General features: G+C 36.7%; 1 protein-coding gene across 7 annotated transcripts in view; it reads right to left on the reverse strand.

Moving 5' to 3' along the window:
• rasgrf2b (Ras protein-specific guanine nucleotide-releasing factor 2b) overlaps positions 1-23,022 on the reverse strand; it is a 64,238-nt gene that overhangs the window by 12,239 nt on the left and 28,977 nt on the right. For 2 of the 7 annotated variants that reach the window (XM_083526623.1, XM_083526622.1), the window contains exons 2-16: positions 22,913-23,019; positions 20,834-20,981; positions 14,219-14,308; positions 13,248-13,501; positions 12,964-13,043; positions 11,913-12,106; positions 11,674-11,783; positions 11,425-11,543; positions 7,991-8,151; positions 6,635-6,701; positions 5,946-6,082; positions 5,219-5,301; positions 4,648-4,896; positions 3,077-3,169; positions 1,338-1,735 (exon numbers count right to left, since the gene is read on the reverse strand). In XM_083526623.1, the coding sequence (XP_083382749.1) occupies positions 1,338-1,735; positions 3,077-3,169; positions 4,648-4,896; positions 5,219-5,301; positions 5,946-6,082; positions 6,635-6,701; positions 7,991-8,151; positions 11,425-11,543; positions 11,674-11,783; positions 11,913-12,106; positions 12,964-13,043; positions 13,248-13,501; positions 14,219-14,308; positions 20,834-20,981; positions 22,913-23,019 (2,290 nt within the window). The remainder of the gene's footprint in view (positions 1-1,337; positions 1,736-3,076; positions 3,170-4,647; positions 4,897-5,218; positions 5,302-5,945; positions 6,083-6,634; positions 6,702-7,990; positions 8,152-11,424; positions 11,544-11,673; positions 11,784-11,912; positions 12,107-12,963; positions 13,044-13,247; positions 13,502-14,218; positions 14,309-20,833; positions 20,982-22,912; positions 23,020-23,022) is intronic. The other 5 variants (XM_083526625.1, XM_083526626.1, XM_083526628.1 and 2 more) reach the window with 3 other exon arrangements.

A 23,022-nucleotide genomic window follows, 5' to 3' on the forward strand; every position in this document is an offset into this window, starting at 1 on the left:
GGGAAATGAGGACGGTAGATCAGCAAGACACCCTGTAAATTCTCAGATGTTGCGCTAAAGCCATGCCTTAGTGCTAATGGCATTCACTAACACCCACCTCTCTGTCACAAGTAGAAACAAAAATACAACAACAAAAATACAGGCCTATTATTGCATTCTGTGCAGAAGTAAATTGAAAGCTTTTAGCTGGGTTAAGTTTGGGAACTCCACAGGAGGCCGAGTCAGAACGATCCCGTCTTTGCAGGCAAAACAAAATGAAGAGAAAATTTGGAGATCAGCATACATAACCTATGAATATGCTGACAAAGCTGAACACTAGAGGACATGACATTTCATTCCATTATTTTGTGAATTAAAGGACAAACGGATGATATGCCATGCTGATCTTTTGCAACCAGCAGGCAACAGAAAAGTCTTAATGTAGATTACTTCTTTAACCAAACAGCTTAGGAAATTCTGTTTTGCATTAGGAAGTGCAGAGTACTTGCACATTGCTCAATCCTTTGGTTTACAAGGAGTTAGTGATATATAAAATAATGGATTTGACTAAACACATTCATTTAGAAAAGCTATTAAAGACGCAGGATTCCGTATCACATAAAAGGAACCATGCTTCAGGGAAAAAGAAAAACAAATCGCAACTTTATTTTGGCATTAGTTGTGGCTTTTAAAGTGCTTTGTTTTCTTCGAAGCAGTCGGATGTAAAGATGTTTAGGTCATACTTTAGCCAAAGGGGAAACAAAAGTGGAATCGCTTTTAAATAAAATAACCAAGGTGCCAAAAAAGGTTCTTAGAAGAATCATTTTTGGATCCCTAAAGGACCATTTTTAGTTTTTCTTTCCAGCCCATGGTCTCTTAATTCATTTAATGTTGTTGCAACAATAAACATAATCATTTTTCCACTACTATGGTGCTTCTACATAATGGTAACAGTGATGGTAGGAAATTTATAAGAGATTAGAATGAGAGGTGTGGTTGGGGGGAATATCTAATAAACTCTGATTCATTCCCTTTCATGAAGCAAATGTTTGCCAGAGGCATCATGATATATGATATAGCTTTCTGTTATAGATTTCACATCGATCGTTTTATCGGTAGAAAAATAAAACCCTGTTGCACCCTGTGGCTTCTGTTGCATGCAAACCCTCTGTATAATAGTGCAGTGTTTACACTGTCATAGTATATAAACCTAGTGAAACCGTTCATCTGCAATATAGCAATCAATCCGGTGAAAACTGATATGATGTGGTATATGCTTGAGGAAATATTAAAATACAGGCCTTACATGACTTGACCATTTCCTACCCTCTGGACAAGCAACAAATAAGCATTCTCACCCCTCCGAAAGCTACGGCGCAGTTTTCCAGAGAGCGCGTCGATGCGTGGTTGGTCTGCATTCTCATCATTGGCACCAGGGCTTTGCTCAGGTGAAGGATCCTCAGGAGACTTGATGTTGGAAGGAGGAGGTGAGGTGCAGGGGTTAGCTGAGGTGGGGCTGTTGGTGGCGGAGTAGGACACAGGGTTGGACAAGTCTAGTGCAGCCACCCTGGAGCTAAGCGGAGAGTTGAGGGAGAGCTTACGAGCTCGCACTGGAGAGGAAGTGCGTGAGGGGATCGAGAGAGGAGGAGGGGAGGAAAACTTCCTGCACAGGCGAGGAGATTTCTCATTGGGATGCTCACTGCCTGTGCTGCTTGAACGGTTGTTCTGGTTGGTAGCGAAGAAAAGCTCCAGGGACCTGAGTTTGAGAGAACATATGTGACAGTGTAAGGCAGAGGGTATGCTTCCTGCCAGAATAGGGAGAAGAAACATTTATTTATCTTTGACTGGAGAAAAGAGGGAACAAAAATATAAGATGAATGAGGTGCATTGGTGTAAAGATAAAAAGAAAGAAAAAAAGAAAAAAAACAATAGGCCTGGGTAAAATTAAATGAAAAAGGATTATTGGGTTGAAAAACAAAAAGACTGTCTGGCAGACATGGATTAAGCAAAGACACTTCACGTTTACTGATCGGGTGATTTAGTGATTTGTTCAGAAAATGGCCTTTTAAGTCTCAGGGATTGCCAAGGAGTTCATTTGGGGCGATTTTATGAAAGTAATAAAAAATCACAATCGAGCACACATGATTGGAATTATAGACCAGATAATAAAAAAGAGCAGGGTACAAATTTGGGGAGAAAATAAAAGATGGAGAGAAAAACTCTTTTCACACAAAGATTATTACTAATTAGACTACTCAAGAGCTCTCCTAAATTAATTTTTCCTTTAAATCTGTACATGAAACTACATCTGTTCTGTGCAAGTTCATACACACAAATACACATGCATGATCTCATAAAATGTAAATGAGCATGACGTCTCTTAGTGGTTGCACGACATGCTTCGGGCAATGTACATTTCCATTTCCTGTGTAGCAGACTTTAGTGTAACATATTCCTTGCTTTAAGGAAATCATCTTTGACGTCAGCACTTGTTTTTTGTGTGACTAACATAAAGATGATTTCATGTTCTCTTTAGATTTTTAAATTATTGTAATAATTGATATGGGTTTTTATTGATTTATTTTGCTATGTAAACCAATCAGCCAATCACTGTTTATACAGTATTTGGATATAAAAAATAATGACATAATAGCAGTTTTTCTAGTTTCATGTAAAACATGATGACATGTGCAGTTCCTCATAAGCCATTTCCAGGTGGACAAAAGAGATGTTCAAGCTGTGAAAAGTGACTATTCTTACCAGTGAGATACAGCCATATAACACTGATACGTGCAATCAGTGAATTAATCAAACACATAATAATGCCTGTAATCTATCTATTTATCTATCTCTAGAATAATAGTAGTATGCATAAACTAAAGAGAGAGAAAGAGAGAGAGGGGGGGGGGGAGATAGGGGGGGGGGGGAGAGAGAGAGAGAGAGGGGGGGGGGGAAGAGAGAGAGAGAGAGAGAGAGAGAGAGAGAGAGAGATAGTTAGAGAGAGAGAGAGAGAGAGAGAGAGAGAGAGAGAGAGAGAGAGAGAGAGAGAGAGAGAGAGAGAGAGAGAGAGAGATGGATGCTAAATATGTAATGTTACTTTGATTGGTCCATGGCTATCTTCCTCATCTTCAAGCTGTAATCAGGACAGAAGGATGTGATGGACAAACGATCAAATGAGGGATACTGGATCCTGTATGATAGCAGATTATGGAGGGCAATGAGGGACATGAAACACAATGACAAAACACAAAGCACAATTGACAAAATTAAATATGAAACTACAATCTTTAACTATTTAATTTTTTTGTTAAAAAATTTTCACCGAATAATATTATTTGATTTAATTATATGATATAATGTTATATGTGTAATAGGATATAGAAATAGGATATAAAAATAGATTTGGAAGTGACTTATTTTTCTGCATTCATCATTGGATTGTAGTGAAAACAATTCAGCCAGTTGTATTACTGTGAGCAGGAACTAGTGTGAAATAGCTTCTGTTTTTTTATTTTTTTATTTATTTTTTTACATGTAAGCTAAGTAATATTAATATCAGCTGAATTGTTTGAGATGTACAAAATGGAACGAGAAACAACAAAACACTGCACAAACGACAAGTGACATCAGACACGGATTTATATTAAACATTTTGAGTGTTTCTATTATAAATGGAAAAAAAAGAATAGAGGCAAATTACTGATGTTTCAAATCAAAGCGGAAAAACTTGTGTGAATAATCTACCATTTCGTATCATGTCACTTTTTGGTAAATGTTTGCATACAATTTATACAATATATATTTTCAAACTGAAGTAGAGATACGGTAATTGTTTAATTGTTGGTTAAGATGACACAACAACAAAAGAAACAAAAGGCTTCAGTAGTTTTTCAAGCAACATACAATACTGACTTTCTTGATCATACATCCATTTAAAATTTGCTTAATTATCATTGTTAGCCTGTAATTTAAGTTTTTTATGTATATGAGCGTTTGTAATGTAATTGTTAGTGTTGGTAACATCAGTCAAGGCGATAAAATATTTAATTCATATTTTAATACATTTGCTAATTTGCTGTATAACTAACTGAATAATTGATCTATTCTAAAGGTCATGTTTTGTTGTTGTTAATAATGTTAAAGAAGGCAATCTCAATGCAGACATTACCAGTTTTTCATATGTGTATATATATATGAATATATATGTGTTTGTTGGTGAAAGAAATTGGCCTAAAATTCTACAAAATACTTATATTTATACCAAAGTGACTTTCGGGCCTCTAACTTGATTGGACAACCGTACTTCCAAGTGTGTTAATATTTAGTATAACAGCACTGGTACATGTCATTGTTTGCATCACCCTGTTTGTCTGTGTTCATTCTGTATTTTGTAACTCTCTATCTAACTCTGATTTCGGAAACTATTTCCTTAAATATGACCATATCACAGTCATGGTGATTTTCTGTACGACAGCACTCAAGCTTGTGCTTCCTTAATTATATGATACAGCAGCTGCACCAGAGTAGCATTTCAGATATTATACAGTAATTTCTACTTCCTGATATTCATGTCTGCGTTACAACCTCCTCCCTCTACTCCAGTAAGAAAAAATAAAGCATGTTGCCTGATTCTTGTCATCTTGTCTGCCTTTTGTCATTCTAAATCACCTGACAGGTATGGAGGTGAAGGGCTTCTTATAGATGTCAGCCAGCTTGTCCATGACCACAGCAGCAGAGGTAAAGATGCGATACGTATGCAGGAAGGTGTTAAGGAAGTCGATAGATAGGAAGCGCAGGTCTGTCAGCCTCTCCAGCAGCCGCTCCACGCTGGCGTAGCGGATCTGGGGAACCTTGCAGGAGTTGAGCGTCTTGCTGAAGCAAATGTCAACATCGTCTTTATGGAGACGTGCATCAGATCTGATTAGGAGCATACAGCAAAGCAGCCTCATGAGCCAAAGCCAGCATGTGCTTAGAGATGCAATGAAAAGTGGAAAAATGTGATGTTGGGATTAAACACAGTCAGTGACTTGTATGTGGGACAAAAAAAAAAATTCACAAAGGACACACATTCAACACACACACTTAGTGATGATAGGCTGAATGTAAAGAACACAGAAAGACCACAAAGGCAGGGGCAGGAGAATTGCCTAAAAGCAGGCAGCACACACAAATACACGGATTCACAACAACACACTGTACACACAAAGACAAATCTGCATGTACACATGATGTGGCTTACTTTATCATGTGTGGCACAGTGACTTTGGAGTTCTCTTCAAACACACTGGTCATCAGGCCGTTACAGCGGATGTTATCAATACACTGCACATCACGTGAGATACAAGAAGGAAAAGTTATACTTTGTACTACACTTGGTTGAAGCCATTAAACAATCTCTTTGTGCTGTAATTTTATTTACACAGAGGGCTGAGGACATATTGAGCCAGTGAAGCCTTGTGAACTTTTCTAATAAAGTCTGAAATGTAAACAAAACCTTTAAGTTTCATCCCAAGGATTACGTTTGGCTGCAATGTGTTGAAGTTTCGGCCAACATTACTGCTTTTCTAAGACGTCTTAGAAAAAATGGATCTTGTTTTTACTGTCATTTCGTTTTGTCATTTTATATCATTAGGCTTACTATTAGCTTTAAATAACCCAATATTAAATTATCCCAATAGAAGCTTTGTTGCTGCATTCTGCTAGCACGGTTTGTGTGCACGTTTCCCTTCTAAATATCCTTCTACATTAAGTCAAAGTGTTTCCGACTGATCAGCTATATCCCATGATGAAACATTTCTATGCAGATGGGGATGGTCTTCTCCAGGATGACTCCATCCCTATCACTAGAGCATGAGGGTTCACTAAATGGTTTGATGAACATGAAAATTATGTATACTGTATGTTACTCATCCCAGTTGAGGTTACATCTACAAAAAGGTGGTTAGATTTTTACTCATCTCTTTTACCTGGCTGATGTCACTGGTCCAGGCTGCTTTCTCCTGGCGTGATGGAGCCAGAAGTACCACTGTAAATGCAGGAGCATCTGCAGGTTCCACCACAATCTTAAAGTCCAAATGGCCAAACACCTGCCCTGATGTCTTAGCTGTGAAACATAAACCAGCTCACACATGGACATCCAGTAATCATTCAATGGCACATAATGGCACATTTTTACAGGATCTACAGTATTTGAGCATTGCAATTTTTATCATGTATATATAATTACATTACAGCTTCTGCTTACAAATATAAGTCATTGTAAAAGCTTATACTTCATTCAGGCACTAGATTATTTTAGTGACTTTGAATCTCCATATGAACCACAAGCATATCTTTGCCAACCTACTGGACAAATAATAGCATCCACCTAATGAACCCTATGGGATTGTTCTCATTATCTTTGACAGGAACATCACTAGATGGTCATAAACCATTCAAATGGGCATTCCAGCCCGACCTTCAGAGGAACTAATGGATGTGTATGATGACAGCATTGATCCATGTGACATTTACAAGAGCTGGTTTGGGCTCCATCTTTAGGCCTGCTTTTGGCAGTTAATTAACCTGGGACAAAATATGGAATGCATTAGCAGCTTCATGTCATCAAGCCATGTGGGTCCGAGGAGGAAGTTAATGGGCCAAGAGGAGAACTCACCGTCTTCATCATTGGCGTCCGGTTCCTCGATCAGCGTGCACTCGATCAGGGACAGAACGCCACCTTGCTGCAATGATTACAGCATGTCATTAAATATGAATAGTACTCCTATCAACGTGCATCCATGCGTCAATGGAATCGGTAAAGATGAACAATAATATTCTGAGAGCAAGGATCCTAACTGCTCCTGACTACTCAGCTGTTTGATGAATGAATTATTTGATGAATTAAGATCTCTGGATAAGGATGTCTTCCAAATGCCTTCCAAATGTAAATATTATCCTCTCATGGAACAATTCATGGTGTTGCTTATTTTGTGCAGTTTTTTTGAAACCTTCTATGTTTGTGTTTCTCTTTTAAGATTATTAATAGCATGATCAAAAGAGAAAACATTAAGAAATTAATGAAAAAATGCTAAAAATATTAAAAATGTGACGATAGAGAAAAGATTCAATGTTTAGACTCAAGGTGGAAAGTCTAGTAATAGTCCATTGACAAAAGACAAAAATTGAAGTTGTGAGTATAATGATAAAAACTAAACATATGGAAATAGATACTAGATATAAGTAAACATGAAAAGATATATAAAACCAGGAAAAAGCATAGCCCATGAAAATAACATATCAATCCCAATAATTTTTTTCTCATGTCAAATGAAACGGGGTGGTATGTTATGTTATAAAAATCCATGTGATTTAATGTGAAAGTGGTATATTACTTAATTAATTCACAATCTAACAGGTTTTTAGAATTTCCTGCAGAAATGGCGTGATAAAATGGGTATACACCTTTGTTTTCGAATGCTTATCATTTTAAATGTGCCTGTAATTTAAATTGAGCTCTGCTCCACAAAGATTCACACTTTTTTTTTTTCTGAACTATAACTGGTATCTCTTGGCTCCAGTAATAATAATACCATCTCAGAATTCACAGTTAAAGCTGAAACAGCAGATTTGCCAATTGCTATAATTTTTTATATTTGAAATGTAGACTGTGTGCTCACTATAGACAGATGGAATGAAATAAAACAGTGTTAGATTGTGGGCTGGAGAATAAAAAAAAAAAAACATGCATGTTATATGTGTTTATATCCCTGATATGAGAATCAGAATAGTCAAGTCAAGCATTTTTTATATTCTGTAAGGAAACCATAACTGACCTTTCAGTGACATAAATACAAAAGAACAGAAAAAATGTTCTCTCATGTTCAGCTGAACAGTTGCTTAACTTTAAAAAATTTACAAAAAAGAGGTGTGTGTGTGTGTGTGTGTGTGTGTGTGTGTGTGTGTGTGTGTGTGTGTGTGTGTGTGTGTGTGTGTGTGTGTGTGTGTATGTGTGTGTGTGTGTGAAACTAACTTTGAGCAGGTGTAGCTTGCCTCCTGAGCTACGGGTACAGATGAGGAAATGCTTGGTGAACAGAAAGCACTGCCTGTCTCCTTCTTTCTTCAGGGAGAGAGAACCTAGTCGAACTTTGCTGAGCTTCCCCCTCTCCACTGAAGGTAGTTGGATCAAAGATCCTGAGACAGAAAAGCAGCGAGTCAGAGAGTATGAAGAAGCACAAGAAATGTATGCTCTTTTTGTTCTCTCAGAGACAAAGCTCAAAAACACACACTATCAGAATTCTGTATTTGTATGTAAACCACAGAATGTGTTTTTATTTGCAGAAACAAGATTAACAACCTTGTTTGTGCAGCAAAATACATCATCTTTGGAGCTTCCTTAGCTGGAACCATTTATGTTTCCTTGTAACTGTATACCTCCTGTATGACTGCTAAAAATGGTCGATAGTGTCAGCAACAATTGATGGAACTGAATTAATCTTATTATTCAGCAGGTCATCAAACTGTAAATAAAGTACATATACGCCTACCGATTCATTCCACTCAGGAGGAAATGTAACACTATATTGAAATATTGGTAGGTAGAAAAATTATAAATATGAATGAAAGTCTGCGCATTTTTAAAAAATAAAAAGAAAGAACAGTGAATTTTTTAAAATCCTTTATGACTACACTGAACAATCACTGTAAAAATATTCCTTTTTCTAATTAGGTTTTGTCACATCCCATGTCTAGTCAATGGTTTATTTCCCGAATGTGTGTACCTGTTCTTAGTTCTGTCCTTGATTAAACGGGCTATTCATACCCTTCTGTTACTTTTTCTATTTGCTTATATGTGTTTCCAAATCCATGTCTTCCTTTGTCTGCTGAATTGTGCTATTCTGAATTTTTCCTCTCTATTATGATTATGAAACAAACAAAATTAATTTTAAGTAATTGCATTTTACAGCTATAACCTGAAAGGTGTTGAATTGCAATTAAAAAATATAAGTGACAATCCATCCATCCATATTTTCTATATTGTTTATCTGTTTATCTTATACAGAGTCACAGGTAGACTGGAGACTGGTGAAATCTTGGGTGGGCTGCCAAATCATCCCAACTCATCAGTCACACACAACAAACAATCTGGAGATGCCAATCATGCAACAAAACATGTCGGGAGAAGGAATCCAGAATACTTTGAAAGTAAAGACTTTCCAAGTACTCTTTTAAATCTTAATTTGTATAATTTGTATGTATATCACAACCAAGCTTTCTTGCCAATTTGCTCAAACAAGTTATTTTTGGATTTCATAAAAATAAAAGAATTAAAAGAAACTCCAGCCTTCACATTTTATCATATAGAGTCTAAATCAGAATGTTTTAGCAACATGAACTGGACCACTGCTTTGATGGACGTGTGTGTGGACAGTGAAGAGGATGAGACAGGAATTTCTGCCACAGCGAGAAAGTTACAGTAAATTTATATAAAACACTTTGTGTTGTGTCAGTCTTTTAAGTTTGCATGAATCTGACAAGCAGTGGAGTAGAGCTGTATCTGTATAAACGTATGTCCTTTGAATCTCCTGTCACTTTGTCAGGTCTTAACAGTGGTTTATAGTGAAACCTAAGCAGGCTGACAGTTGCAAGTAAAATGGACATGAAGGTAACAGATCAGTGGTGGTCTTAAAATGTCTCTGCCATCTAAATGCCATCTAAAGCCTTTTTCTCTTCAGTGAGTAAAGTAACGTGAGCTCACAAGTTCTAATAAAGCTTGCCATGCTCATATACTGCACTGGCCATTAACCAAGCACAAGATTTCTTTAGAATCTAACTTGTAATTTCTAACATGTCTGTGCTGTCCATGATTATGTGCTTTAGTATGATTTGTTAGGGGAGATGATCCTAATAGTGATCAACCATAACCATATGTTTGTCAAAGAGCCAGTAAGTGCATATTTGTAGATGTGGAGACGCATGAGATGATATCCAACACCATATTACACAATACTGAATCCACAAGTACTCCTGCAAAACATCAATAGATTTCTCTCTCGATACATACAGCAGTCATGGTCAGTATGTAATAAATCCACCATATTGTAGAAATTTGAAAATTATTTTCGTACCTGCACTAAAACCTAAGTAAAAAATTCTTTAGGGTCTTTTAGGACATTAAGAATTCATTATTCAACAAATAGCTCCTGACTCTACTATAAGAAACATAAATATGTATATATTGAGCAAGAAAAAGCTTTGTGTATTCGCCGAATACTCACTTGTTGACCACATATTCCTTGCTTACAAAGTAACTAATATGCCTGAATGATTAAAAATTGTCTTTAAATGCTAACAAATTATAAGATTTGTGGATAAAAATTTGACAGGGTGTTTGGATGATTTAGAAATTGGGAAGAAATGTGGATAAAAATAAAAAAGGATGATTTTCATAAAAAAAAAACTTGATATGAACACAGATGGCCAGGATAAAACCTTTACTAAAGATGAATAAATATACACCACTAATGCACCAGTCAGTGTCACGTAAGCAAACGTGTGCATTCCCATGTTAATGAAAGCACATTTTCTTGGCCCTACATGCATCATATCTGAATATTAATGTAAAAACATTCACTTAGTCGCTTAAATATTTGTTCTGTAATGAACTCTTTAATCTGAAATATATCTGTTTTGAACTTGAACTAGGGAAAATAAATGCATACTGTCCGAGTGCTAAATGCATAAATTATTATACAGTATATATAGCACACTTATCACAATCATCTGCAATGCAAACCTTGGTGGTTATGCAAAGCATTCATTCAATCACCATCACTAAATGCAAATTCAGTCTTAACAGAGAACAACTAAAATATCATAAAATAGTTCAAGCTCAAAAACCATACAATAAAGCTGGAAATCATCTGATAAGGTAGGTAATATTTTTTCTAACTACACATAAATATATTAACTATATGAAACACTTAAATTGTTAAATAAAAGTCTAATTTCTCAAGCCAAATATGAACCGATTACTTTGTAAATTGTTCAAAGGACTAATGTGGTATTCATGAAAATCTTATTACTTCTAAAAAAGAGCTACTAAACATATATGGAGATTCACTAATGTAAACCTTGACCCTTTTGCTGACAAGTTTACATTTTTTATTGGTGCAGCTGTAAGTCAAAATAACTCACTTCTGTCTATGATAAATGACTTTCACTATTCTGGCATCATTGTGCAAATGTGGTGTTCTTGATCGATTTACTGTGATGCATCTGTTGTACTTTATGCTTCAAGATTTACTCCTGGGATTAACTCCAAAGCCTTACAAAAAGCTGTTCAGAGAACTTTTACAACATATTTGTACTTGCAACTTTTATCTAGATTTACACATACCAGCTCTAAGCTTGCCTTAAATTTCACAGGAGGGTCACAGCAGGGTCTCAGAGGTAAACGGAGCTCACCTTGTCTCACAAATGTCTGACTGGTGTCGAGGAGGATGTCACAACCTTCCACAATCATGCGCTCGATAGCAAGGTTCTTGCGGATGTTCTCAGTGTCACTCACCTCATCATGCATCACTCTGACCACACGGAGACACAAAGGTGTTACTGTTTTGACTTCTTTCTGCCTTTCAAACAGCTCAACAATGACCCTCTTCTAGTGATAGGGTGAAGAATTTTCAAGAAGGCTTCATGTTTATAAGATATTACCTGGACAGCTCTTCAAGCTTCGACTTGGCAAACTCCAGACTCTTCCGTTCTACATGCTCATGTGGTGTGTGAGCCAAGAGTTCATGTAGAGTTATAATATAGCGTGGAATCTGTAGAGAATAATCCAGTTTGTGAATGTTATTGTAAAGTGCTAAAACGATGGCCAATATGAAGCAACACAAAAATGAAATTTAGTATAAAATGATGCTCTTTTTATTGTCTGGAAGTGATCGCCATACCTGAAACATAGGGTATGTGAGGAAGGTTTCGAGCATCCTTCCCTCACACGCAGCATTAGACTCATATTGTTTCAGGAGCTTGTCAAAATCCCTGTTTTGCTTACAGTTCGCCAAAACCTGCAGGCTGTACTGGTGGTTTCGCACAAACTCCTGGTAGATATTCAGCATAGGCAGCAAAATGTCGAAGAGATCGGCTAAACGGAGAGATAACCTCGTCAGGAACTTTAACAGTGAGACGCGTTGACTTGAAATTATTTGTTTTTAATATTCACTGATATACAGTGCTGAGAGAAGAGTTTAATTCTTCACTTAAAGCATTAATGACAAATATTGCAGTCACTCTACCAATTCCATATATTTGTGTTAAATCATCAAACCAAAACATTAAACCAACAGGAAAAGAGTTAAAAAAACTAAACAAAAACTAAAATCGATTGTTTTTATACATATAGAATATTGCCATCATCTGCTTGTTTTTCAGATGTGATATGACATTACACAATATTCTCAAACTAACTATAGTTTCAACATTCTTAAATCTAAAAATGTTACAGTAATGTTGTAGAAATGTTTGCAAACGGTATATAACATTTTCAGAGCAGTAATTAAACCTAACCGGTCCAACAATAAAAAAAAGAAAAAAAAAAAAGTTTCAGTGTTCAGAATACATTTTTCTTACAAAATAAGTTTTATTTATTCCTGTTCTGTCAAATCTATCTTACTAAAAAGAACTCGCCCTTAATCTGAGAGCCAAGGTCATAAAACAAGCCAAGGTTTTATTGGCAGGATTGGAGAACGCTTATCTTGACCTTCAGAGCTGGAATGATGAGACATGGTTTTGTGAGGATTACATTGTAGTGAGAGTGGATGTGTGTCTGCAGACAGTGAGATAGCGTAAAGACAGACGTCACTGACTGTGTTTAACTAAGGCGCTGTGCATCAATGTGTCCTTGATGTTTGCCTGACAGCTCACTAGACTTCTTTTGCTGAGGATGACGGTAAAATGCAGCAATCAGGATCTGAATAGAGAAGCTGAATAGTGGTTGCTTACCTAAAACCAATGTGGGCCAGTTTGCTATGCGTGCTTTCAAGCCTTGGTGGAATATCTCGTGCAAAAACATAATTGTTTCACTATATAGAAAAAGAAGAAATAAGCAGGGTAGTCATGTATAAAAGAAAAAAAAACTCATCATTATGCTTTTTATACTTATAGTATATTGCATATTTGTATTTAACATACATATCTTTTTAACTAACAGATAAAAGTAGAACTAAAAAAATGTTTGACAAGACAACCTCCTCCAATACACACACATGCCACACTCAAGCACACACCTGTTGAGGAAGATGCTGCTGACATCATCATGGCAAATTGGAGGTTTTTTCGAGCTAGCAGCCATACGGAGAGGCCTGAGGAAGCAGTTTACCAAGATGGACAGCTGATGGACATACTCAGTCTCAGCCTCTACCATGTTAAAGACAATCTGGTTTCTCTTTCTCATGCTCTCTGCATGAGGGGAGCAAATGTAGTCCTGGACAATGATCTTCCACTTTCTCCGGCACAGCCAGCCTCGCATGAAACTCTGGACCTAGAGATCAAGTAATATTGGGAAATTGTCAAACAAATAAAAGCTTACAATTCAAAAATCTCAATCATACTGAAATTGCAAAACTAATATAAGATGACAAACTGATAGTATATATTTAAATATATATATATACACAGTATATTTGGTCTTGTCCCATTAGCCAAGTTCATGTTATAGACAGCGGTGAGACACTATGTTGTCCCTCCCTCCCAGTGATCATTTTGCTTTCTTGGATTCTTTGCCATGGACTGCTTTGGTATTAGCAGAACTCAAACTTTTGATCTCTAATCGTTTAATGATAGGGTAAAGGATTTCCTGTTGCCTAACTCTAAATAAAATGGTGCTGAAATCACAATAAAAAAAAAAAAGAGTTTAAGAATTTTTTTGCAAATCTGCTGATGTTCTACTCATTTGTAGCATGGTTTTATAATACAATGCAGAGATCATACTCTTTGTAGCCAATTTTGAGCTAGATGAGTTTTGTTCTTTTTCCACACACTATTCACTTATACACTGAAAGCACAGTGAAATGTGTCTCTTTGCATATTCAAGCTTGTTAGTGAGACAGAGTGCAGGATCGGCTAGGATACGGTGCCCCCGAGAGCAGAGAAGGTTAATGGCCTCGTACAAGAGCCCTACATAAGCAACTCTCATAAGGTAATGTATTAGATCTGGTGTTTATTGCTGCTGTGAGAAAATGATAAGACATGTATCTACCTTTTTAATCTTCTTGATATCTGGATCATCTTCCTCTTGGTTTACTTGGTAAGGGCGCATCCTTTCCTTAGTTTTGTTCAAGGCTACAATCTTCAAGAAAATGTAGAAATACATCATAAAAAGTGACACTAGCAACTCTTAAAAGTCATATATTTTTATATAAATAGTCTAAAGGAATACATCTGTTTTCTTTAAACTGACTCTTAATGCATGGTATTTGTAATATGAGCAAATATTCATGTATCCAAACTGCTTTATCCTGGTCAGGATTGTGGAAAATCTACAGCCTATCTCAGAAGACCACATGTGAGAAGGAAATACATGCTGGATAAGATATGCTTCACAGATAAGCAGATCACCATTCATTTATACCACACAATTTATCTATGCGAATTCACCTAAAGACATACTTTTGGGTAAAGTAAGGAACACACACTCAAATACTCTATACAATTCATACACATCTTTTTTTATGCTGCATCGCATGCATATTAGCAACAACTAGCATGACAGTATGCTAGTATTTAGGCTCATTAAAATCATTTTGAAAAATGTGTTTTTTTTTCCAAACCCCATGTTGCCTCTCCTGATATAAAAAAAAAAGGAAAATGTAAATTCTTTTAGAGGACAGAATATATATTTTTTTACAAATAGTGTTTTATTTGTGCATTCTGTTGAATGTATGTATTGTATTCACGTGCAGCAATTTTGAACCATTAATACTATACTACTATAAAATATATGTTTCAGATATACTAAAATGGTTGCTGAGGAGTGTACTCTCTTCTGTGAGTTATATATACATAAATAAAATGTTCTGATTGATCAAAACAGATAACATACAGGCCTCAAACACATTCAGTTAGTTCAGTCAGAAATATGGGTCACTAAGAGGATGTGTGAATGCACTCACAGTAGATAAACATCTCACTTCCTCTCCTTGGACAATCAACAATCTTCACTCAGAAGCCTATATCAAATGCCACATCACTGTGCCTTCACCAACTCTTTAATCTATATGCAAATTATGGTTTAAATGTCCTATAGGTCATTATCATTGAGTGTGTCTCATGGATATTGGCCAAACAGTTAGATAATGTCATGCTACTGAAGCAATAGTCAAACAGAATGAAGTCATCTGAATGAAGAACAGTGGTGTTTAGGGGCTAAAACAAGCTTTAAAGATAAATGTGTTAAATTATATTTATTACCATTTATTACCAGAATGTGACAAATGCTCAACTCTCTATATATTTTATTTGACTATAGACTCTAACTGTTGAATACATTTTATATAATGTAAATGTTTTTTTGCCTGTGTTTTCTTTAATAAATACCATTAATTTGCTCAAATTAATTTCTATGCTTATGATTTATGTATATAAGTTCTTTAAAGTGCCAATAAATACATCCTAATCCTGATTCACTAGGGCAAGGGTACATGTCTACCCTCATAGATGGTGGGACCAGACAAGCAGTGCCTGAGGTTCAGTGAAGATATGGTGCTTTGCAGGGTTAATAAATGCTTTAAGGTAGATGGGTCTTGGCCAATTCTTGGCTTTGTAGTTAAACCTTGGAATCGGATTTAGAAAGAGCTTTTTTCGCCAAGCCAAAAACAAGGAATTTGTTTTTGGTGACAGAAGATTCCAGTTGCACATAAAAAAAGTAAACAAGGAAAAAATATACATGAGTATTATTGCACAGAAAAGTACAGATTAAATTAGTAAAATGTAGTATCGCACATATGTTCATTTTTTGTTGAACATTGGGGAGAGCATGCAAGTGTACATGAGGTAGATTGCCTGGGGAAAGAAAATGTTATTGTGCCTGGCTGTCTTGGGGCTCTGTAGCGTCAGCCAGACAACAAAAGTTCAAAAAGCATATGGCTTGGATGTGAGGGATCAAGAGTGATTTTCTGAGTGATTTTAGTGGAGCAAAATTGCAGTAGTCACAAAATAGCATGGGATTGAGGTACCTCAGTAAACAGAAATGGATGAATCCTTCTGATGTTGTACACAAAAATCAGCTGAGTGTGTCAGTTTAGCAGTGTGAAGGGCAGCTGAATTTCCATGGTTACCCTAGGGGTATTGCATAGCAGTGGTATAAAAATATGTAAGGAAATGATCTCACCAATAGACGTGCATCCCCTTCATGTCATGTGGTTTGACTGACCCTCCTGGTAAAAAAAAAGTATTACCTTTCCATATCACAGATCCTTGTCTTTGCTAAATGTAAGGATGACAGTTAAAGTTTTAAAGTGATGACAAAAATGGCAGTTTCTCTGGAATATCCTGCGCAAAAAGTTCTTGGAAGATGTTCTAACACAGATGATGTCGATGATGTGTTCCAGGATTTAAGCAAACGAAGAGAAAGGTGATACTGGATAGTAGTTGATTATATCTACAGCATCCAGTGTAGGTGTCTTCAGAATAGAAAGTAGCCTTGTAGGCTTGAATGCTGATGTATATGACTGGATGTTATGAAGCATTAATGATAATAGAGATAGGTTAGGGGGTCTGGTAAAGTTGTGAAGTTTAAGATGCTCTGGAGCATTGTGGAAGTAAATGGATCCAAAGGGTAGGTAATGGGATTACATGGCACAATTACTTGCAACATTCCTTTTGTTGATAGAGGAGAAAAATCAGTCAGAGTAAGTGAAGGGTAATCCTGGATTTCGGCGGCGTGATCCAGTCTCAGTTAGTGTCAGATAGGAGAGAGAGGTAGTTCAAGTTTGAGACTTGAGACAACAGTGATAAAGAGATGCAGTTACTGGTAGTTCAGACTCTGGCTTGTGGAGAAGAGCTTTTGGATCTGTGACATGTGTTGACAGAGATATGATTGATTATATATTTGTCAGCAGTTTAGACTGAAGTTATATCAAAAGGTCTTAGGGCTTAGAAGTAATAAACACTGTTTCTAAACTAAAATTAACACCTTCCAAAATTTCATTTTGCGTCGTTCCACTACAGATACCATAAATATATTTTTAGAAATATTTCACAACAGAATCAAAAATACAAGACCAGGTCTAACAGAGCCAAGTAGATTGCACACAAAGATCACAATCCAATATTATTATAGACATTAGAGAATAAATCTAGGATAGATTGGATCACATTCCTCTGAAGGAAACTCTCCAGCACAGCATGCAGCATATGGAAAGGCCCAGCAGTACACTGCAGTGTGACTTTAAACACTCCATCAGCTAAAGTAATGCATTATGCATTATGTTGCATTCAATGAGCTGAATCTAGTTTGTACACTGTGGTGAACAAGTGTTGCTCCCCATAATGCAGAGCACAATTGTAATTGTTCTATATGCTATGAATTTGCTTTATGTATATTTGAGATCATTTGGTATCTCTGCCACACACCACAAACAGAAGATTTTCTATTAATCAGCCGAACTTTAAAAGCAATTTCCACCCTTCAACTCCTCACAGCCTGAGGCAGAATATATTCAGCATGATTAAAGCAATACTCCAGCGATTTTCAATCTAATCCATATCTATAGCACCTATAAAGCTCTGGTCTGGTTTCCCTGCTCTGGGAAAAGAATGGAATCTAAAGCACATGATCTTATTGTTTTCAAGAATTCATTAGTAAAATTGTATTTTTGTATACTTGTTCAGAGGGAAAATAATTTTTTCTACGGTGCTAGTGTTGCAGTGTTTACTATGTTGACAGCTACTATGTTTACTGTCTCTTCGAATTATGTTGTCCCTTTTCTTTTGCACTAAATGTTGCACATGTGCATTTTATGTAGTTAGTTCTGCGTTTTTGTGTTAGTTTGCTTAGTTCTGTACCTTCATTTTGTTCATTTATGTTGTCTTGAGTAGCACCTTTGTCCTGGGGAAACATTGTTTTATTTCACTGTGTACTGCACTGTATATGGTTGGAATGACAATAGAAATATACTTGACTTGACTTAAAATCTGACTCAACTTAAAATGCCTTCAATTAAACATCCTTTGATAACTGATTTATCCAAAAGCTACATTGAGACTCGCAGCAACAAAGTGGTAAGGGGCCATTCAACAAGAGCTGACTTCCACTAGCATGTGAGACACTGACCATTGTCAACAAGATGTGGGCATGTCCAGCAACACAATATGAAATTATTCATCTCCTGATTTGTGGAATGCTAGTTGCTGCCTGTGTAAAAGTAAAGTTACCTTGTTGATAAACCTTAATGTTACCTTAATTGAGAGTATAACATTTAAAATATTTAATATATGTTCTATTTTCATATAACAAATGTTACTTTTAATTAACTGTAATTCACAATTGACCTTAGACTTACAGTTTGGGCCAGTTTTGAGTAAATAATTCTGGTCATGGTTATGCTTTAGCTGCAGTCAGAACGGAACAAACAGCAGTTAATGTGTAAAGATTCTCATCCTTGTGTTGTTACCACCAGCTTAATTAGGTGTGTTTCTTTGTGCTTTCGGGGACTGGCATTAGTCAGAGAGAAAGTTGCATAGATAGTCTTACACACAGAGCTTGATCTTAACCTTGAACAAGGCAAAAGCAGTGAGCTAGTGATGGTCACTTTTGGGTTGAATTTATGTTACTTTGTGTTATTTTTTTTGACAGAATGGTGAAAAGTTGCACAAAAATAAAAGACAGCCAGGATTCCCCATAGTGGCAACAAACCTGTATGGTCTTTGCATCAGTTCTGGTGGATACAGGATGTTTCACTGTGGAGAGGTAGGGAGAGAAGAGGGAAACAGTGGCATGAACAATGAGCATCCGTTTCAGGGCCTTGGCATCTCACTGATGGAGATTCGGAACTAGGGAAGAATGAGGGAGGCGAGGAGGAAAGATGGATGCCTGGACCAGAGACCACCTGCAAGTGAAAGTTTGGAAATGTACTGCAATACCACCCTCTTAACACTCCACTTCACTTCAGCTGTGTCCTTGGGCACAGCTGCTGGGAGGCAGGCATGGTTTCCCCTGATACCAAGGGAAGGAATTAGAGTTAATTCTTCCTCAGGCAATTCCCACCTAAGTGCAGATAGCTCAATGAAGGCATCAAAATCATTGCTTGTGGGATGGTAGAAGAGGACACAGAAGGAAAGGTGTAAGGCTCCAAAGCACAGCTCAAAGTGCAGCTGCTGCTCATTGTGCAGGTTGAGAAGCAATTGGTGTTGTGTGTGTGTGTGTGTTTAAGACTTGCTAAGGCTGGCAGTTATAAGTTACAGGTAAAAATCATTACACATTATCTGCTGGTTCAACCTGCCTTCTTTCCTTCCACAGCGAACACTTGGCCATGCCCCCTCTGCAACCATTGCTTTTCATTTTAATGAAATGTGTTCAATATTTTGTTAGTGGACACACGAAGATATAAGTAGCAAACGTTCTGCTTGTCACTGCAGCAGCAGAAAAATTTATGTTCCAATACAGATTGGGTTTTAAAGTTAGGGAACCTTTAGTAGAAATTAATGTCCAATGATCGGTAAGTATTCCATTTACAAATTATACCTACCTTTTACGGTTTGTCTAAATTGTCAATGTGTTTTCGGCTTTTGTTAATGTGTTTTTAAATTTCTCATTTTGTTTTTGGATTGGTTAAATTGTTTTTGCATTTGTTTATTTGTTTCCTGATTTGTTAATTTGTTTTGCACTTCTCGGCCACCGTACACTCGATTTCTGTTGGTGATTAAATTAATCTCAGGGAAGGCTAATTTCTTAAAAAAACATAACGGGAAGTGAACAGTTCAATAGCTGATGCATTGGTCCATATAGCAGCACACTGTATATGAGCAGGACTGCAGATATCCAGCAGAGGAGAAAATGGTTTGAACTAATATCACACAACCTGTGAATTTCTTTCCTAAAACCATACTCCAACTAGGCATAATGAATATGTAAATAAATCAAGCTAAGGTTGTGACAGGTTAATATTTATGTACTGGTTATACTGTAATATGATTCATTGTAATGTAACAATGTACACAGGTACTTATATGGCAGATGTACTATATAAACAGGTGGAGATGTTAATTTCACATTTTGAAATGAGCCTCCAGTTAAAAGTAAAAGTGTAAAATGTAGTTTTCCAAAAACTACATGACAAAGAAATGCAGTTTCTTGGATTCTTGTTGAAAGCTGTTGTAAGTGATATTATTGTGAATACATTATTATGTAGTTCATTTCTTTATTGTATCATATGCAACTATAAAGAAATAAAAATGCATTATACAGCATGTCTTTAACAAATAAAATATTGTTAGTGTTTGCACATTTCTGTGGTAAGAGCAGAAATGTGCAGTTATTGAAAAATAAACAACTCTGGGAAATAACTCCCAACATGTAAGGCAACAGCCAATCATAGAATATTTTCCTATAACAGTATGTCATGGTACCACAATATTCACCAAGTGAAGCAAACTGGAAATAATTAATGAATGAAAGAATCAATATCGGTCTTGCAAAGTATCACAGTTAAATTATATATTGTGCACATATTGTTCACATAAGTCACGATTAATTTAATGATTAATCTATTTAGTGTAATATCACAAAAACAATAACCATTTTAGAACAGGGCAATCTCACCAAGAGCATAACTTTACAACATATGCTGTAATGAGTCACTGAAAGCATATCTACCTCTGCTTTGAGTCTCTCAATTTCGGTGTCCTGGTCCTCCAGCTGGGTTCGCAGCTGATTGGCTGCCACCTTCTCCGTTTCCACAATCTGCACCAGGTGGATATATTTCTGCATGAGCACTTCACGCTCGATGATAATGTCTGAATAGCTGTGGGGCCAAGAAACAGATTGGTACCCAGTATTAATCTCTCAGATAAATCCAAATCTCAGATAATAAAATTACCCAACTGATATATCTTAAAGAAGCAGTCTTGTGAAGAGAATGTTGCCTTTAAATAATTCATGAAAAAGCAGACATAAAAATAATTTTAAAACCAAATTATCTAATATTTAGATTTTTATATATTAAAGGAAATTGTAAATATTTTACTTAAACATTGGAGGCTGTCCCTTTGGACAGTGTGTTATACATAATGCTATAAAAACTTTTTTTCGGCTTCTCCCATTAGGGGTCGCCACAGCGGATCATCCGCATGTTTGATTTGGCATGTTTCTACGCTGGATGCCCTTCCTAACGCAACCCTCCTCATTTATCCGGGCTTGGGACCGGTGTAAGAGTGGCTGGGGTTGGTTCCCTGACCGGAGATCAAACCCGGGCCACAGCGGTGAGAGCGCCGCATCCTAACCACTAGACCACCAGAGGACCTTACACATAATGCTATATTTGACCCAATTAATCAACACTAACGTCAGCCAACATGCACTTTATTGCTATAGAAGTAGGCAGTTCTTTTGCAGTGTGAAAACACCTAAAAACACTGATTTGCTCAAATCTGTCTGGCACAAGTGTTTTGCCAAGAAGTCCTCTTGCCCCCGCAGTGGGGAAGTAGCTGGTTGGATAAATGGAGGTGCAGGTATGGGGTGTGCACTGGCAGAACTTAGCTGTCATTGTCAATTCACTGCTTATAATCTCTAGCCTTATAAATGCAGAGTTCAAGAATATAACAATGCAAATTTTACTGGTAGGTTACAGAAAACTATGGGGATTTTAACATCTAATTTTCCGTAACAAAAACTACAACGTCAATAAATGTAATTGTTTAAATGCACACCTATTGCAAAACTGCTCCTATGGTTTCTAAAATCATTAAGACTTTTCTTTTTTTCTTTAGGTTAACTGTGTTTCCCTCAAAGTGCCTTGGGACATGTGAGTGTTGGGTAAAATCACTTGAAATACATTCAAACATCAACTGAAGTCTGCCACCAAATGGTGAAACAGAGCTGTAATCTTTATTTAGCCTGCTGTGGAGGTTTTCAACTGACCCTGACTCATTCATCCACTGAAGTCCAGAGCTATTAGTAAATAATGTAAAAAATAATAATGTAAATAATGCTCTTTTAATTTTTAGGCTGAAAGGGAAGCAAATTTTTGGGACAGAAATATAAACTTTCTGAAACAATTGACATCCAGTGCATTTGTGAAAAAAGAAAAAACATAAACATTGATCATTAACTTGGCAACTGTATATATTATAGTAGCTCCACTAACAGTCAACATTTTCAAATGAGCAATCTGAGAGCATTGGGGTTTAATCCCAATACTCTGAGACACATCTGCTCATAAGTAACCCATTAATCCATCTCATTCCTGTAGATCCCACTAGTGACAGTATCCAAAATATAAATGCCACAGCCACAGTTGTACATAAAGTGTCTGCCTGAACTGTCGGCTGCCAAAGACTGAGTGCCTCAGATTCCAGATGGTGTATTTTCGTTCACTACTCTATGCCTCCTGTCTGACTTTCACTTTGGGACTGATCAAATTTAAAAACATAGTAACAAAAATATCCCCCTATGATGCGCAACATACCCGAGGGGAACACCTGCAATAACAAAGTCTTCTGTACAGTTAATTACTTTGGCAGCAATGCTTTCTCAAGAGTCTGTGCAAGAAAGCAACAATAGTGCTTCAAGCACAGGGTTGTTTATTAGGTGCTCGTTCTTGTTTCCAGTGACAACAATAATTGCTACGTAGCATGTTTGCCTTTCTCCCTCTTTGATTTGTCCTGCCAAACATCATTCCCCGAACCTCACACACAAATGCATTTTATCCAATAACATACAATTGCACTAGCTTACCTAGCTTGTTGGATGGTCTCCACCCATTCATCACACTCTGTTTCCTCTTCGGCACGGAGCTCCAGGGGCTTCTGGCCATCGTGGCCAAACACAATGAGGAAATAGTGCTG

Source organism: Silurus aristotelis (assembly GCF_946808225.1).
Source record: "Silurus aristotelis genome assembly, chromosome: 23".
Lineage (NCBI taxonomy): Eukaryota > Metazoa > Chordata > Actinopteri > Siluriformes > Siluridae > Silurus > Silurus aristotelis.